Source organism: Crinia signifera, chromosome 9 (genome assembly GCF_055691185.1).
Source record: "Crinia signifera chromosome 9, ASM5569118v1, whole genome shotgun sequence".
In the NCBI taxonomy this organism is placed as follows: Eukaryota; Metazoa; Chordata; class Amphibia; order Anura; family Myobatrachidae; genus Crinia; species Crinia signifera.
Genome location: NC_139225.1, coordinates 157,608,265 through 157,628,024, shown reverse-complemented (window position 1 = coordinate 157,628,024; position 19,760 = coordinate 157,608,265). Strand labels below are relative to the sequence as shown.

The following is a 19,760-nucleotide window of genomic DNA, read 5'->3' as shown; positions in this document are numbered from 1 at the left end:
CGGGACCCCCAACAGTTAACGTTTTCCAGGTCACCCTGCAGGTACACAGGTGCACTCATTATTCACGGATACATTTTAAAAGATCACAGGTGGAGCGAATTATTTAACCTGTGATTCTGTGTGGAGATCTGGAAAACGTGCACCGTGTGGGGTCCTGAGGACCGAGGTTAAGAAGCACTGTTCTACACGGTCTGTCGCTGGAATTCCTGTGCCACGCCCACTAATCAGAGGTCAGTGCCTTTACCCCTACGGGAAAGAACAGTCCCGTGTATTACACCGCGCTGTTATACCCACTAAGCTGTCCTGTCCATGACCGCATTACACTGACAGCACACACACACACACAATACACAGGGGATAGAAGTGAATCATCAATTTCTGGAGAAACAACACAATCACAAAGTACAACCTTAACTTTGTCAGCTTCAAAAGAGGGTAACTAAACTTATTCAGGGATAAAGAATGGTCGTACTCTTATAGAATGCAGCAAGAATATTCCAGGAACAACCCTAATAATTGCTTTATTGTTCTGTTCCCTGACGGATCTGTCTTTATTTTGTTCTAAATTGCCTTGTACTGTAATTAGTTATTTCATTGATTTTTTTGTTCATTTATGTATTGTTAGGCGCTGCAGAAACCTTGTGGCATCATAAAAATAAATAATAACAACAACAACAACAACAACTACTGTATAATCAAAAAGCATCCAAGCTGCATTGTGCACCACCTTATAAACACCAGCAGTGGCTGACCAATTACAGCCCTGTGCGAAGGAACAAAACATTGCAAGTCAAGTTACGTAAAACCTGCCTGCTATTAGGCAATGTTCAAGGCATGATCGGGTGTAGGACAAGTGAACGGATATATCTCGCATGTGCAGTGTCACATATACTGCCGCTAAGAAAAATTACAGTAGTGCAAAGATATGTACCCTAGTACCCCAGTCGTGCACATGTGCCCATCAAGCTGGTCTTGAAGGAGAACCGGTCTAGCTGGTGTAATAAATCTGGTGTGAAACCGCCGTGCATATGCGGATTCGGTGATTCTGCCACTAACTGATGCCCTGGGAGGGTAAGGATGTTATAATGTAGGGTAAGTACAGCAGGGTTGTGTCCACACAACTGTGTACACATGGAGACCGAGACCGGCTGAGAAAGGGTTTTCAGTTTTATGAAAGGGGAACTCTTTCTGCTGTATTGGTGTCTATTTTCTTTTTTTGTACCCAGAAAATGACCATACTGTAGGTATAGTCTGTTAAAAAAAACATCAAAAGTAAACACCAGACAATTTGAGACATAAGGCTACGTGGTTGTCAGTTCCTGTGATAACCCAGCGAAAACAGGACAGACTGGCAAACGTGAGTCATAGCTGCAATTATCCGGCAGCTTATGTCACACAAATTTCCTCTGAAAAGGTTTCATCCATCAGAAGCAGAAATTACAAAGGAATAAACAGAAAGCAATTAAAGCAAACCATGCAAAAAGTTTTGTCACCCCGCTGGATCAGCACCAGACTTATTATGAATATCTTATAATTATTGGAGTGCGGCACCTGCTGTGTAACAGGCGGCAGAAATGATCAGCAATCAGATGCTACAATATAAGAGCTAGAATGGAATCCGCGCCCTGAGGTGCTTGCATTATAAAATTACCTACTCAACGATAGTGTCCAACAGCTTCCGCTGTCTAACAAGTCTGCGTCACACACCAGCACGTGCTTTCAATGCACAAGTCTGCGTCACACACCAGCGCGTGCTGGCAATGCACAAGTCTGCGTCACACACCAGCGCGTGCTGGCAATGCACAAGTCTGCGTCACACACCAGCGCGTGCTGGCAATGCACAAGTCTGCGTCACACACCAGCGCGTGCTGGCAATGCACAAGTCTGCGTCACACACCAGCATCAGCTGGCAATGCACAAGTCTGCGTCACACACCAGCATCAGCTGGCAATGCACAAGTCTGCGTCACACACCAGCATCAGCTGGCAATGCACAAGTCTGCGTCACACACCAGCATCAGCTGGCAATGCACAAGTCTGCGTCACACACCAGCTGGCAATGCACAAGTCTGCATCACACACCAGCGCGTGCTGGCAATGCACAAGTCTGCGTCACACACCAGCATCAGCTGGCAATGCACAAGTCTGCGTCACACACCAGCATCAGCTGGCAATGCACAAGTCTGCGTCACACACCAGCATCAGCTGGCAATGCACAAGTCTGCGTCACACACCAGCATCAGCTGGCAATGCACAAGTCTGCGTCACACACCAGCATCAGCTGGCAATGCACAAGTCTGCGTCACACACCAGCATCAGCTGGCAATGCACAAGTCTGCGTCACACACCAGCATCAGCTGGCAATGCACGAGTCTGCGTCACACACCAGCTGGCAATGCTCAAGTCTGCGTCACACACCAGCATCAGCTGGCAATGCACAAGTCTGCGTCACATACCAGCTGGCAATGCACAAGTCTGCGTCACACACCAGCACCAGCTGGCAATGCACAAGTCTGCGTCACACACCAGCATCAGCTGGCAATGCACAAGTCTGCGTCACACACCAGCATCAGCTGGCAATGCACAAGACTGTGTCACACACCTGCGTGCGCTGCCAATGCACAAGTCTGCAGCACACACCTGCATCAGCTGGCAATGCACAAGTCTGCGTCACACACCAGTGCGCACTGGCAATGCACAAGTCTGCGTCACACACCAGCATCAGCTGGCAATGCACGAGTCTGCGTCACACACCTGCATGCACTGGCAATACACGAGTCTGTTACACACCTGCACGTTCTAGCAATGCACGAGACTGCGTTACACACCTGCGCGTGCTGGCAATGCACGAGTTTGCGTCACACACCTGCGCGTGCTGGTAATGCACAAGTCTGCGTTACACACCTGCGTGCGCTACCAATGCACAAGTCTGCGTCACACACCTGCGTGCGCTGCCAATGCACAAGTCTGCGTCACACACCTGCGTGCGCTGGCAATGCACAAGTCTGCGTCACACACCTGCGTGCGCTGGCAATTCCCAAGTCTGCGTCACACACCTGCGTGCGCTGGCAATGCACAAGTCTGCGTCACACACCTGCGTGCGCTGGCAATTCCCAAGTCTGCGTCACTCACCTGCGTGCGCTGGCAATGCACGAGTCTGATGTCTCCCTCCACATAAGTACAATATTCCTAATGCAAAGGTTGCTATATATTACAGACATGCAGTCACTAATACGCCTGCTCCTTTTTGCCGCCACCTACATAAAAGATTAGGGGTAGCGGTTGGACGTCGGTGACATTATGCAAATGCAGACAAAGCTCTATGATGGTGAACATCAGTCATGTGACATACCACGGGCAGAGACTCCCTCTTTTAGCATCCATAAGTGTCTCGTGCGAATGCTGGACAAGCACGGTCACACTCACAGACGTCATCTGACAATGCATCCCACACTGTATGGCCACCATTTCTGCATTCCCCCCCCTAGGGAAATGTTTGTCAGTGGCAGAGCATACACTGCCAGATTCGTCCAACTAATTATGGTATCCTTCGGACACAATAGGCTCTATCCCATATCCGACAGAGCGGTAATGTGTGGTCGGTTGCTACAATACACTGCACAATAATCTTTGAAGTCTCCCCAGTATTATCCCCAATGCGACTGCTCGTCAGCACAAAAGTAAATGAACACGAGCCTAAAACAATTCTTTCAACAGCTAAAATGCATAAATGCTATGTACTACCAAGCTGAGCATCATACATAAATAATGTAAACCACAATTTCACAATGAGGCAGATGAAGATATAAAGTGGAAGGTGATAATGCACCAGTTAATTGACTCCTAAATGTCATTTTTCAAACAAAGCTGATTGGCTTGTGCGTCCGTTGAGCCAAGGTCATTAGATACTTGAAATGACCTACGCGGGTGAATGGTTTTATTGTAATTAGTATTTAATGGCAGACACGCATAGAAGAGCTTTGATGTCACTGGGACTGAGCGGTGATTGGACCAAATGCTTTATATACAAGATGATAAAGATTTAAGAACTGGAAGTTTAAAAAGTTTCTTCACTGTCCTCCCACAAAAAATCAACCCAAGTGACCAGGTAACACTGGGGACACTCTAGAGCAGGGGTGTCCGAACCGGTCCTCGAGATCTACCAACGGTCCACATTTTCCAGAGCACCTATCTGGTGCACAGCTGTAGTCATTACTAACTGTCACATTTTCCAGATCACCTAGCTGGTGCACAGCTGTAGTCATTACTAACTGTCACATTTTCCAGATCACCTAGCTGGTGCACAGGTGCAGTCATTACTAACTGCCACATTCCCCAGATCACCTAGCTGGTGCACAGCTGTAGTCATTACTAACTGTCACATTTTCCAGATCACCTAGCTGGTGCACAGCTGTAGTCATTACTAACTGTCACATTTTCCAGATCACCTAGCTCAGGGCTGGGCAACACCGGCCCTCCAGATGTTGATGAACTACACATCCCAGCATGCCTTGAATCAGTTTCAGCATGACCACATAGCAAAACTAATGCAAAGCATCCTGGGATGTGTAGTTCATTAACATCTGGAGGGCCGGTGTTGCCCAGCCCTGACCTAGCTGGTGCACAGCTGTAGTCATTACTAACTGTCACATTTTCCAGATCACCTAGCTGGTGCACAGCTGTAGTCATTACTAACTGTCACATTTTCCAGATCACCTAGCTGGTGCACAGCTGTAGTCATTACTAACTGTCACATTTTCCAGATCACCTAGCTGGTGCACAGCTGTAGTCATTACTAACTGTCACATTTTCCAGATCACCTAGCTGGTGCACAGCTGTAGTCATTACTAACTGTCACATTTTCCAGATCACCTAGCTGGTGCACAGCTGTAGTCATTACTAACTGTCACATTTTCCATATCACCTAGCTGGTGCACAGCTGTAGTCATTACTAACTGTCACATTTTTCAGATCACCTAGCTGGTGCACAGGTGTAGTCATTACTAACTGTCACATTTTCCAGATTACCTAGCTGGTGCACAGGTGCAGTCATTACTAACTGTCACATTTTCAAACCTGCTGCATTCATTCCTACTATAGATTCACAGGCTGCCTGAAAAACATGAACTGTTGGTAGATCTTGAGGACAGGTTTGGCCACCCCTGCTCTATAGCGATGGGCATTCACATAGGCCTTTGAGTGAAGATTCTGTGTACACATTAGAACAAGGTCGCCAATCAGCTCCTATTGGTCATGTAACAGGCTGGTACCTCTGTGTGGCATTGCAATAGAGCAATGAAAATAACGGTTGATTGCTCCACGATAAGGCAAGGCTGCTTCTCTATATAATAAAGCTGTGTGACCGTGGTTTATTACCGCGGAAGAATCTGCGGAATGCGCTTAACTATATCCTATCAATTGCCCTATAAGGAAGGGGGACATATATGGGTTTGTAGATCATGTTACACTTGGAATTTTTAACAGGAACCAATCCTTTTCTGCACACTATAGGGCCTAACATTTCTCTAAGAATACGGCATAAAGCACCTTTCTCCCACTAGGACTCAAAGCACTTACACATCTTGAAGAGGGTGAGGGTGTGCTCAGTACTACTCTAGGTTATGTAAGTTACTTCAATTCAGTCCTTGGAACATTGCAGCCAACCATGTAAATTCCCTAACATATATAAATACGCAGGACACATTTTGATTAAAAAAGCTTATTTTTCTCCTGAATGTGTTGGAGGAAACCCATGTAAATGCGGGAAAAGCATACAAGACCTATACAATCAATGCTCTATGACCGTTTATTTATATGGCGCCACAAGGGTCCTGCAGCGCCTACTGACACATAAACGAGCAAGAAGAGTAAAACAATGAGTTACAGTACAAGGCAATGTAGGACAAGTCCATGGTTAATACAGACAGTGGCATCAGGGGAGAGGACATTGAAACAATTATTGTGGTGGCAGAGAGAGATATATATTCTAAGAAAAGCACAGGGTCCTGCTCGTGAGAACTTACATACTAAACTAATAGCATTGTACTAGAAGAAACCAGGCCAGCTACAGATGGAGTGTCAGCTACAGTGTCATCTATCCCTATAATAGGATTACTCTGCTAATCCCCTACTCTATTGTTCTATGTATTGTATTGCAGCTGAGAACAATAGGATACACATGGCTAACCATGCCTAAGGAAGATAGATGAGATGGGCTCCTACTGTATATCAGTGTTCCGTCACCATGACACAGCCCATACAGCAGCCGCGGCGGTGTGCCCTCATTCTGCCAGAGGCTGCTAATCTTTCCTTACAAACATTTCCTCCCTGCCACCACATGACTCAGGGAAGCCTGACCAACATTTCAGTTCTATGCAGGGAGACTTTGTTCTACCGGAGAGAGCTTCCCTAAAGCCCTATACAGAAAAAGTAATGCACAAAGTGTTACATACGGGATCAGTAGCTCATGATGCTACAAACAAAGTTGCACCATTTACAGTGACAACAAATCCGTGATGTAAAACGTGATGGTTTCTCTGAAGAAGCCTTGTAGTGTTCTGCCCGAAGTACTACAGGGCGGGAGATTACGCTTGCAAATAAGTACATGTAAAACTGGGGTTTTCCCACCAATGGAAGCTGCCATGTTGCAGGAGGAATCCACAGCAACAGGAAGGAGGTCAGTACTTACTGTTAGTAGGAATGTCAATGAGTAGAGTCTCCTCTGCTTCTGCAAGACAGAAAACAAAACGCACTATCAGAAGAAGGGATCGGCTTTGGGGAATGACGTTGGTGCACGCACATATGTGTGTGTGGTAACTGTCAGTCTCGCAGGACAGTATGTTCCCAGAGAGGAACTGGTTACATCACTAGGAAGTAGTTACATCACTGTACTACGGTACTGCCTGACAGCTACATCAAAAAGCCACAAATGGCTTCATCCAAAGAGTTTAAGCGACAGGTACCAATGAAATGTGAATAGAAAAAAAAAATCCTAAGGACAGTCGTTAAAGACTGAGGGGGGTATTCAATCCCACCAGTGACAGTCCGAATTGTCGAGCATTTGTTTTTCTCGTTTTGCTCGACATGAATATTTAGCTCGACAAGTCGAGTTCTCGCCTATTCAAACTGTAATTTCAATCCCACCAGTAACAGTCCGAATTGTCGAGCATTTGCATTTGTTTTTCTCATTTTGCTAACTGAAAATTTAGCTCGACAAGTCGAGTTCTCATCTGCTCGACAAGTCGAGTTCACCCCTAGAGAAGAAAGTGGCAATTGTCAGAGATAGGCTTCATTTTTATAGTCAATTATATAAAAGTAGATATCTTGTTAAAAATGAAAATTCTCCTATAAAAACCATTTCCAAATCAGCAGACTGCACAATGCTGGTATCTCCCTGAAGTCTCAGTACAGGAATGAGAGCTCTGAGGTAAATTGCAATGCATTGCATTGTAGAAATAAACAAAAGAATGGCAACAAACAAACATTGTATCCTGAGTAATTCTGCCCCAGCATGGATACAAGGGACCTAAACATAGGTGTTTGATCAAACCAGAAGTAGACATAAATAGACATGTATACAGAAGACTTTCAATGGGCAAAATGCAGCACAGTGAACATAAAAGGTGAGCAGAAAAAAAGATAATACTTCTTATATGCCAAATGGAATAATTTAAACAAATGCGTAATAATACAAGCTGAAAACTGATGCTGACAATGGAATAATGGGTTAAAGCATACCATATAAACATGCAGCAATTGTAAAGTTAATCAAAAGAGGAATATTTAGCAAAATATCACAAAGACAGAAGTCAAGATAAGCACTACAAACATTAGTACAATCCTGCATATACATTTAACACAATTTATGAACATGCAACAAGAGAAACTCCCTTGTCACGACAGAAATAATTGTCGAGTTAAATTTGAGGGAAGAGTGATTTCAAACAGTCGAGGTCAGGTGAATTCTTTGACATTGAATAGGCTGCAGGAATTATCTCGACAGATTTTACCCAAAATAACTCGACAAGTCGAGTTATGTTCAACTCGACAGTCGAGCAAACCGAAAACCAAATCAGGTGAGCTCTGCTCGACAAGTCGAGAAAACTAGACAATGAATAGGCGACCTCATAAATAACCAACCTCTCGTCGAGAAAACAACAAAGCTCGACAAAAATAGGGAGCTCGACAGACATTGAATACCCCCCTGAAACGTTGATGAGTGCCGTCCACCCTTTCCCTTGCTAGATACTGTGACACTTACGAGGGAAGGCACATATATATATATATATATATATATATATATATATATATATATATAAAATCAGCATATAACACGCATAAATATATATATTTATTCCAAACACAACAGCATTGGGTCGACAACTGAAGGTCGACATGGCGTAGATTGACACAAGCATTAAGTCAACAGTGAAGAGTCTTGACAGGAGGTATTTCATGCCCTACCACCCACTAGGGCATGGAGGGAGAATAGAATAATGTGCTTAGCGCAGTGAGGGGACGCAGTACACTGTGACCGTGCCCACGCTCGCCATGTTTCAGGCTTGGCACACTATTCTATTTTTCTACCATACCCTAATGAATGGTAGGGCATGAAATACCGCCAGACTGCACTGTCGACCTAGAAATTGCCATGTCAACCCAATGCATGTCGTATGTGTTGACCTTCTGTATACCATAAGAAGCTGTAAATAGATAATGTCACTGTTCTAATTTGCCCTCCTCATCCCGTAGCCGAGCACAGGTGTCCTGCTAGTCTGCTACAAATCGGAGCCACATCTAGATTAAATCTTATACAAACCCGAACTGTATTCCACACACTAGGTACATTATGTAACTGTACTAACGTTTTTATTAACCTTAAAAATCTGGGAGTTATTTTTTGCTGCACCCCGTGTAAGCAAATATAACAAACACACAAGGTAACCACCAGGACAATGTTTTACAGTTCTATTCACAGAAATGTTTTACATTCTCCAACATTTTTGCAACACAATAAAACTTTTGAAGTAAAAAAAAAAAAAAGGAAATGTTTTAATTTAGTTTCATATAAAACCGTGGACACACTCATATCTGTGCACAGGGCTCTTTATGATCCTCCGCAGACATGGACCCCCAGCGACCACACCACAAGCTGACCCTGCAGAAAAGACTCTGTGGGAGCATGTGGGAATGCAGCACTTCTGCCGCAGCTGGCAGCAGTCACCTCTGGGCTTTGCAGCAATCAGTAACAGCATCACGCAAGAACTGCAATTCCACAATTCACAACCCATACCTTGAACGCATTTGAAGGTATTTGTTATAGGCAGAACTTCTTCATTGGCGGATGCTCTACCTGGTGTACGGATGACCAGCCTAACACAGGAAGATAATATTATGGTTACCATCACTGTCCTGTCAGTATGAGCAGGCTAACATTACACACCATAGAACATTGTTGTCAGAAAAACACCAGCTTAAAAAAAATAAAATAAATTGTTATACAAGTAGGATAACAAAAAAAAAAAAAGTTTTAATGAAAGAAAAAAATGCAATCGCCTTTGTTAGAATAATACTGTGCAACATTTCTATGTTTTAGAGACCATGTTGTAATGCTTTCTAACATTAAGGGGAAAATTTACTTTAGATAGAAGCAACCATATACTATCCATTATCTTCTAGAAGGTGCTAAATAAATAAGTACAATCTGATTGGTTGCTATGGGAAACATCCCTTCTGCAATAGAACGCCCATCTTAGTAAATGTACCCCTAACAATCCAAAGTTATTAGGCTTTGATATGATTTGATGTCTTTCAATAAAACCAATTTTACACTAAACACAACTGAAATATGCAAAAGTAATTTTCAAAGAAACGCACAAACAATGAAGGAGTTCAGCATTAGCGCTGGATAGGTCACTGGTACTAAACAGTTGGAATAAAAACACTATTTTAGAACTTGTCAGTTCCCTGTCTGTTTTGAGGCTTCGAATGAACTAATCCAAAAGAGGAAAAAATTATTTCTACACTAGCTGAAAGTGATTCAGAATTCAGAAATTGTTCAATAATGGAATATACATTAAGATTAAAGAATGTTGGGGGAGAAGCTTGATGCTAGGCAGACTTAGCACCTCTCTTATCTAAATCACCTTCCTCAGCTTAAAGACCACAAGCTGTATTTGCTAAGCCTTGGTGAGAGATACACTGGACAGAGATAGAAGTACTGTACTAGCCATACAGTCTTTTATCAAACTTGGCAGTAAGGAGCTGATTGGCTTCTACTTTATCTCCGTCCTCCTTAAAGACCCCCATACATTACTCAGACTTGTTATAAGAACAAGTCAGACCAGATTCCCCTTGCACTCCCCCGGCAGGACATGCTTACGATTTGGCACTTTGCATGCCATTTAGAACATGTACAAACGATCAGAGCGCTGCAGCAGCGGCGGGGTGCAGGAGAATTTAGAAAAAAAACTGTCAAAACAATGGTCACTGATTGGCCGGCCAGTCTTTTGAAAGTGTTTTTCTTTTCTTTTTTTCCATTCTGCCACTCACCGCTGCCCACCCCGTCGCTCACCACTACCCTTTGCAGAAAGCTTTTTAACACTGTTGCATCTGCCCGCCTCATCGCACCCTGCACATAGGTGTGTGCCAGCGGTGCTTCACTGCTAGTACACACCTACAGTGATTACATGTGCAGGAGGTTCAGTCTCTAGGGTCCAACCCGATGCGCACAGGACAGCGCATCGTGTCAGATGGGATGTCAAACACATGCGATTAGGTTCAATTTATCACCCCGAAACATCGGAATCTGGTCAAATCTCAGTTTATGGGGGCCCTTACTCTCTCTTCAAGGTTTAGTACATAGGCCCCATAATCCACAGCTTAAATCTCTTATTTGCAATAAAGGGAGGGGTGTGTGTGTGTTGGGTGGGGGGGGGGGGGGGGGGGATATATGAGGTCCCCGGCATACACCACTGTTCATTTACTAAGATGGGAGTTCCAGATGGGACATTGCTACGGGCAACCAATCAGATTCTATCTACTGTCTTCTGGAAAGCACTAAATAAATAGTAGCTAGTAGTTCTATAGTAACTAGAACCTGATTGGGGGGGCGTGGCCTGAATAGCTAGCGGCCGGACGTGTCTTTCGGCTCTCCCTCACAAATCCTGCAAAAGATCCTGTTCTAAGCTAAGATTTCGGCACAGGACCACACGTTAATGTGGGCTACTGTCACCTGTGGAGAGGGTAGCCCACATTAACTGTGTACCTCCTGTGGGACGGACGACACCTTGCAATCCGGAGCGGGTTGCGGCCTGCTTGCTCTGGGTGAGGCTCCGGACCCTGCATGCTGCCCCCCTGTTGAGCTATTCAGCGGCTACCCTACAGTGCACTTGGAGCCTGCAGCTGCCCCCTGAAAATATATCTGCAACACTTTAAAGCTGTAGCTGGGATCGCGGCCATTTTGGGTCTCTCCGGAGTTGGCTTGCTGGACTACCCCTGCTGCCGCTGATCGGGTGGTGTGCTAGCCACCACCGGGTCGGCTGGAAGGTTCCCTCTGTCAGGCAAGTGACTTGTGCATCCTGTGTAAAATCCGGCTACACATAGCCCTGCTAAAATGGCGGATCCTCTCCACAGTATACTGCATGCTATACATGCTTCTGCTAATAGGCTCTGTCACAAACTCACTGCAGTAAAAGACTTTGCTCTCTCTATCTCCACCGCAAGTGCTAATCCTGCTGTAGTATTTACTGTTTCTACACCCCAAGATTTTGCCTGTGCAATTTCTCCAGATGAGGATGCGATCTCCTATATCATGGAGGAGTGCTCCGCAAGAGAAGATTTGATGACTCAGCCGGGTATGGCCCCTATTGATCCTATGTCTGAACATATTATGGGGGAAGGATGTGTGGACGATATCTTCCCTCCCTATTCACTATGCTGTTACACCTCATGCAGATCCTGCGATTGTCCATATCACTGAGAAGTGCTGCTCGCTGGTTCCATCTGAATCTGCAAGTGTGATATGTCTTAGCCACCTAAGTTCAGATGCTGATGTGGTATATTCAGCTGTATATTGGATGCTCCTGCTGGTAGCTTTGAGATTCTGGACAGTACTTTGTGATCGTTCCAGTCCTGCCCCAGTGGGTACGAGGATACCTGAAGCCCTTCTACGTGCTAACTATAGATCCTTTTTGGGACTGAAGAACTGGCCAGATTAACTCTGCACAGTATATATAGGCTTAAGATGGTTTCTCATTTTCCTTGGTCCGGCTTTCTATTTGTTCTCTTACTTGATTTTCTGATGTATACTGATGTATCCTTACGAATATTGTGTCATTTTTGACTATGCTAATGCTAGCTTAATATATGATATACTTTTATATGTCACACTTGCTACATGTTTATATTTGCTGGGGGTGAGCTGGGACATGCTCCGCCTAGCTTAAGGCCATTTGTATTTTGTCCCCCTGTTAATGAGTTGGGGGGTGGGTGGGGGTATTAGACAACATAGTTATGATATAGAATAGATATTGGGGTAAGGGTTGGTTATGGGCTCCAGGTATACCTAATGTAGGTTATACAGGGTGGGGGGGTTTGGGGGTAGGGTTGCTTTGGGAGTTATTGTATTAGTTATTGTATTTTGGGTAAATGGGCATAGCCTTGGTCTTATTCCATAGATAAATACAGTTACTGCAAGATATATTCAGTAATTTATACAACAAGAGAAGATGCTGGCTACTATGGTTTACATTTATCATGTCAATACATACTTTATATCATGTTTGGTAGGCTGTGCCCGAATGGCGCCTTCGGTGCATGCATTACCATGCTGGATCTTTTAGAAACAATATGCATACCTGTGTCATGTAAACCCTGTTTTACTTTATACGTTTGTGTTGCTACAGTATGTGCTGCAGCTTCTCTGGGTTTTTCTGCAGTTTATATGGATGCTCGAATCGCCCACTAGTTGCACGGGATGTTTGTTCAAGCAAAAACTTTAATAAAAATTATTGAATTTAAAAAACTAGAACCTGATTGGTTGCTATAGCAACATCCCATCTTCAATAGAATCCTCATCTTAGTAAATAAACACCCACATGTCCATTTTTCAATAGACAACAGCGTTATAAAACTTTACTTCATTATTTTGCTGAATGAGACATGTAGCCGTCCAGAAATATACAATGCTATAGGTAGGGGTTAGATAAGATGTATGTATGCCCAATAAGACAAAAAAAGGAAGTAACCACTGGCCACTATCGTTACCATCGGACAGCTTATGTCACAACATACGTACGTGTACTGGCCATCGCGCTGCTGGGTTAGGATCAGCACACACGGCACCTCGTTCCCCAAAGTCACTTCCGTCCCCTCCACAGTCTGTGCACAGAGTCAAGGAAAGCATATTACATTTCGGGTCATACAGGAGAAGGAACGGAACCAGAGTTTATGCAGCGTCAGGACACGTGACGGCCGGCGGTAGCTTTCATACAGTATTATTCATTTACTAGCCTCGGCAAAGGCCACAAGTAGCCTAAATATAAAGGGTGCCCATACACTAGGGTGATTCCACTGTGATTTGGGCTCTTTTTATCCGAATCTGTGGAGAAATCGGATGAAAAGTGTCAAAATCCCGTTTGATATCAGGTCCGATGCAATGTGCGGCCCCATTAGCACAGTATATCACAATGAGCACACCACAACTCCCTACAAAAAAAACATAACACACAACAAAACTAAACATGTGTTAAATAGGCGGCGTCAACACAAACACGTTTCATAATTAATGTAGACGAGTCAGTCGCTGATCTCGAGTTCCTGTAGAAGTGTGGAGGACCGACTGTGCAGGGCTTCACGTTGTGTCCTTACGATCTAAAGTGTCGCACAGTGTATACACTGGAACTTCACACTGCATGCCGGGTCTACCGATGTGGAGGACCTACAGTGCGCCGGCGGAGGGAGCCTCACCAGTAAGGGCAATGGTAAACTAATGTAAATATCATTTTCATTGGATAACGACAAAAACTAAAACAAACTACAATAAAAATTAGCAAATCTCAGTCACATGATGGGAAAAAAGAAACATTTACTTGTTTTACTATTAAGATGTTTGCAAAATTATAATTTCATGATTGAATCCAGCAACCGTCTGATTAGCATCAGCAAAAGGCCCGTACACAAATGATGAAATCAGGCAATCGGAAGCAATAAATAAAGGCGCACATAGGAAGCCGAACACAACACAGAATATGGGCAGTGCCCTCCTCAGACGTCGCCTGCAGCACAATGGTCCGGTACAGTAAACAGGAGCTGCCACTAAGTACACAATGCAGAGGAGGGAGGAGGTGTATTTGGAAACCTGTTCTGAATCCTCCGTTAATGCTAGGTACCTGTAACAGGTGTTAGACCACAAAGCTTCTGCGCCATTCATCCAGTTATAATGCGCAATCATTTCTCGTAAACGGCATAAATGCATCCTAATAATGTCAGATTTTGTGCCATTAGATTGAAGCAAATAAGACACAGCCACAAACGTGATTAGTAGCACAATTCTGTCACTGTGCAATGCGATGCTTTACTGAACACCCTTTGATGACGGTGGCGGCCCGGGCACCCTCTTTCATGACGTCTGGCGGGCCCGGTCCACCCCCCCGGCGCCCTGCCCGCTGTCAATCCTAGAGTGAACTGTAATAATATAGAGTACTAGAATTATGGTTTTGTTTAGTGCACTGTACGCTTTGTGCTCTATACTTTATATAGAGGCCAAGTCTCCCATTACCCGAAATACTGAGTTTTGTGACCACCACCGAGATAGTAACATCTCTGCTCTCTGATAGGTCAGTGTGCACAATGTTTGTAGGACTCATGAAATGATTAGACACATTGCATAGTGTTACCTTCAGTCTATGTGTATAAGGTGTATATGACACAAATGCATTCTGTGCTATGGGGCTCATACATGGGGAGATATCAGGGCATTTTCTAAGCGATCTGACTTAATTTGATGAGATACTGTAGCTTAGAAAATGCCCCTACATCGCTCCGTGTGTAGGGGCCACAGCGATGCACGGCGATATATCTAGGCGATTAAGATCCAACATGCTCGATAAATCAACGAACAGTGGCCCTGACAGATCGCTGGCACATCTCTGCGCTCAGATCACTCATCAAAATCTCCCCATGTGTAGGCCCCATCCCCAAGATTTCATTAAGACATGCAAATATTCTGATTATGGAAACTCTGATATCCCTAATACTTCTGGTCCCAAGCAGTGGATATTGGAGACTGTATAACAGGGGCAGATGTATTAAGCCTGGTAAAGTCATACATTGGAAGGTGATTATGCACCAGCCAATCAACTCCTGTCATTTTTTCAAACACAGCTGATTGGATAGTGTGTTATCACCTTACACACATAATAAATATTTAACTACAAGCACTTGTATCCAGCCTCTTTATTATTATAGCCTACGTGTGCAGTCGATATAGACAGAGAATACACACACACACACACACACACACAAAATAGAATTCACATTAATACCCCTTTCACACTTGCAAAAATATCCTGGGTTTTTGCACATGAACGCGCATCAACCCGGGATTTAGCTCAGTGTGAAAGGGTCTTGAAAGAATATCCCGGGATTAACATTCCAGAATCAACCCGAGATGCGGTCAGTGTGAATGGTCCTGTACCCGGGATTGGGTAGACAGGACTTTAAAGAAGCTGCTGATTGGAGCTTTCTTGGACTCACAAATGCTGATGTCATCTTTCAGAGCCCTGGAGTCCATTTCTAATGACATACATATTTATATGCAGGGATTTCCTGGGATCAGTGTGAATGGGGCTGTCCCGGGTCGATCCCAGGTCTGAGTGCAGTGTGAAAGGGTGCATTCCCGGTTAGAGTCCCGGGAAGCATCCGGGAACACATTCCCGGGTATGACCCGGCTCTGCGAGTGTGAAAGGGGTATTACACAGTACCATAACACCACAAATATAAAACAAAATCTGATGTTAGGACAGAACAGTGGCAAAATGGATAGCATGACTGAAACCATGGGATTTTTCAATAGCTCTCCCTAATGCTGCCCATACATATGTGAGATATCACATATTTCTCGAATTGTACGTGGGGTCGAATGCGGTTTTGTGCGCATGCGATTTTTCTAAATGGCGACGTGCTATTCTTGTAGAGTTCTGGTCATTCCTGGCCCCTCCTCTTTTTTTAATCGAACGGTGCATTCGATAAATCACATGATCGAAAGCAAAATCGAAGGCACTAAAATGCAAATTTCATGCGATTTATCGAATGGTGAGCTTCAAGGGAAATCGAACCCGAGATCGAATTGAATGCAGTCACATATATATATGGGCAGCATAAGAAACATCCATTCGTTAGTGAAAACACACAGATAAACCACAGCTTGCACCAGATTTTTGGGGTCAATAAGATACAATGACCCTCCCATAGGGGGTTATTCTAGGTCACATGCAAAGGCACAATCACTCTCTTATGGACAAAACCATGTGCACTGCAGGTGGGGCAGATGTAACTTGTGCAGAGAGAATTAGATTTGGGTGAGGTTTGTACTTTAAACTGATATCTATATTGCAGTGTAAAATGTGTGTAACATATATACAATATACTGCGCTGTGTGACAGATATACAGTCATATACACATGCTGTGTGACATACTGTATATATATACACACACACACAACATAATGCACTGTGTGACATATATCCAGTATAATATACACATATACTGCGCTGTGTGACAGATATACAGTAATATACACATGCTGTGTGACATATATACAATATAATGCACTGTGTGACATATATCCAGTATAATATACACATATACTGCACTGTGTGACAGATATACACATGCTGTGTGACATATATACAATATAATGCACTGTGTGACATATATCCAGTATAATATACACATATACTGCACTGTGTGACAGATATACAGTCATATACACATGCTGTGTGACATATATACAATATAATGCACTGTGTGACATATATCCAGTATAATATACACATATACTGCACTGTGTGACAGATATACAGTCATATACACATGCTGTGTGACATATATACAATATAATGCACTGTGTGACATATACCCAGTATAATATACACATATACTGCGCTGTGTGACAGATATACAGTAATATACACATGCTCTGTGACATATATACAATATACTGTGCTGTGTGACAGATATACAGTAATATACACATATACTGCGCTGTGTGACAGATACAGTAATATACACATGCTGTGTGACATATATACAATATATACACATACAGTATAATATACATATACTGTCTACAGCAGATAACACACAGTACAGTATAATATACACATACAGTGCACTGTGTGACACCTATACTGTATAACACACACATATACTGTACTGCAACACACATACGGCACATAATACACAGTACAGTAAGATATACACACACAGTATAGTGCACTGTACATAACACACACAGTATAGTGCACTGTACATAACACACACACACTTGTATACACCGTAACACAGCGAGACCACAATACCGGACACATAACAGGGAAGGATACCGGGATCTCCCCGGGGCGGTGCCGTGGCCTCTCCATCGCTCCCGGGCCCGGTGTGTGGGTGACTCCGCCGCTCCCTGTCAGCTCTCCCCCGGTCGCCGCTCAGCAGCCACCCGGCGACGTGCCCACCTTGACGTCATTACGTACTGCTGCTGCTGCCCCTGCCGGCCGGAGGAGGAAACTGCAGCCTCAGCATCAACTTGAACTTAACTTTATCTTTCATCATCCCGTCACAGGCACAGCAGCTCCTGCCCTGCAGCATGTGTTGTACATAGTAACTGCCCCCATGGTTATACATAACTGCCCCTGTCACAGCATGGGTTATACATAACTGCCACGGTGTGCCCATAACTGCCCCTGTTACAGCATGGGTTATACATAACTGCTAATGTGTGTACATAACTACCCCTGTTACAGCATGGGTTATACATAACTGCTAATGTGTGTACATAACTACCCCTGTTACAGCATGAGTTATACATAACTGCCACTGTGTGTACATAACTGCCCTTGTCACAGCATGGGTTATACATAACTGCCACTCTGTACATAACTGCCCCTGTTACAGCATGGGTTATTATAATTATTATTATTATAATTTTATTTATAAGGCGCCACAAGTGTTTCGCAGCGCCATACAAAGGAACAATACAGGGAAACAAAACTTGGCATAACATTGAATAAATAACAAAAATACAGTACAAATAAAGAGCGCCACAGATCAATACACATTACAGCTTGGATATAAGTAGTGAGGACTCAATCAACATACAACTAGAGGCTAGAGGCCAATGATGGAGAGGAGTATGAAGATGGTCACTGAGTGTTGGAGTATAGGAGAGCTGTGAGTGACATGTGAAGAGAAGTGGGCTTTGACAACAGGAGGGAAGAGGGCCCTACTCGGAGGAGCTTACAATCTAGTAGGAAGGGGAGACAGACAGATTACAAGAGGTGCAAGCGAGGGGGTGGTGGTTAGATAGCAGGATGTAAACAGGAAACAGGCAAGGGGTCGGAGAACCGGCTTGTTTATGCAGTGGAAGGGTACGCTTTGATGAATAGGTGAGTTTTCAGTGCCCGTTTGAAGCTTTGCAAGGTCGGGGAGAGTCTAATGGAGCGAGGGAGTGCGTTCCACTGAAGGGGTGCAGCACGGGCAAAGTCCTGTACTCTAGCATGGGAAGCAGTGATCAGGGTGGAGGAGAGACGACAGTCGTCAGCTGACCGTAGAGGGCGGGAGGGATGGGTTATACATAACTGCTAATGCGTGTCCATAACTGCCCCTGTTACAGCATGGGTTATACATAACTGCTAATGCGTGTCCATAACTGCCCCTGTTACAGCATGGGTTATACATAACTGCCACTGTGTGTACATAACTACCCCTGTTACAGCATGGGTTATACATAACTGCCCTTGTCACAGCATGGGTTATATATAACTGCTCCTGTGTGTCCATAACTGCCCCTATTACAGCATGGGTTATACATAACTGTCACAGCATGGGTTATACATAACTACCCCTGTTACAGCATGGGTTATACATAACTGCCCTTGTCACAGCATGGGTTATACATAACTGCCACTGTGTGTACATAACTGCCCCTGTTACAGCATGGGTTATACATAACTGCTCCTGTGTGTCCATAACTGCCCCTCCTACAGCATGGGTTATACATAACTGCCACTGTGTGTACATAACTACCCCTGTTACAGCATGGGTTATACATAACTGCCACTGTGTGTACATAACTGCCCCTGTTACAGCATGGGTTATACATAACTGTCACAGCATGGGTTATACATAACTACCCCTGTTACAGCATGGGTTATACATAACTGCCCCTGTCACAGCATGGGTTATACATAACTGCCACGGTGTGCCCATAACTGCCCCTCCTACAGCATGGGTTATACATAACTGCCACTGTGTGCCCATAACTCCCCCTCCTACAGCATGGGTTATACATAACTGCCACTGTGTGTACATAACTACCCCTGTTACAGCATGGGTTATACATAACTGCCACTGTCACAGCATGGGTTATATATAACTGCCACTGTGTGTACATAACTGCCCCTGTTACAGCATGGGTTATACATAACTGCCACTGTCACAGCATGGGTTATATATAACTGCCACTGTGTGTACATAACTGCCCC

The 19,760-nt window shown here is 44.2% G+C and overlaps 1 protein-coding gene across 2 annotated transcripts in view; it reads right to left on the bottom strand.

Annotated features, from left to right (window-relative positions):
* The window catches only part of OCRL (OCRL inositol polyphosphate-5-phosphatase), a 65,735-nt gene extending 47,974 nt beyond the window's left edge, over nt 1-17,761 (bottom strand). For both annotated transcript variants that reach the window (XM_083160329.1, XM_083160330.1), the window contains exons 1-4: nt 17,607-17,761; nt 13,297-13,379; nt 9,292-9,371; nt 6,688-6,726 (exon numbers count right to left, since the gene is read on the bottom strand). In XM_083160329.1, coding sequence (XP_083016455.1) covers nt 6,688-6,726; nt 9,292-9,371; nt 13,297-13,379; nt 17,607-17,642 — 238 coding nt within the window. In that variant the 5' untranslated portion in view covers nt 17,643-17,761. The remainder of the gene's footprint in view (nt 1-6,687; nt 6,727-9,291; nt 9,372-13,296; nt 13,380-17,606) is intronic.
* Between the last annotated feature and the right edge of the window lie 1,999 nt (nt 17,762-19,760).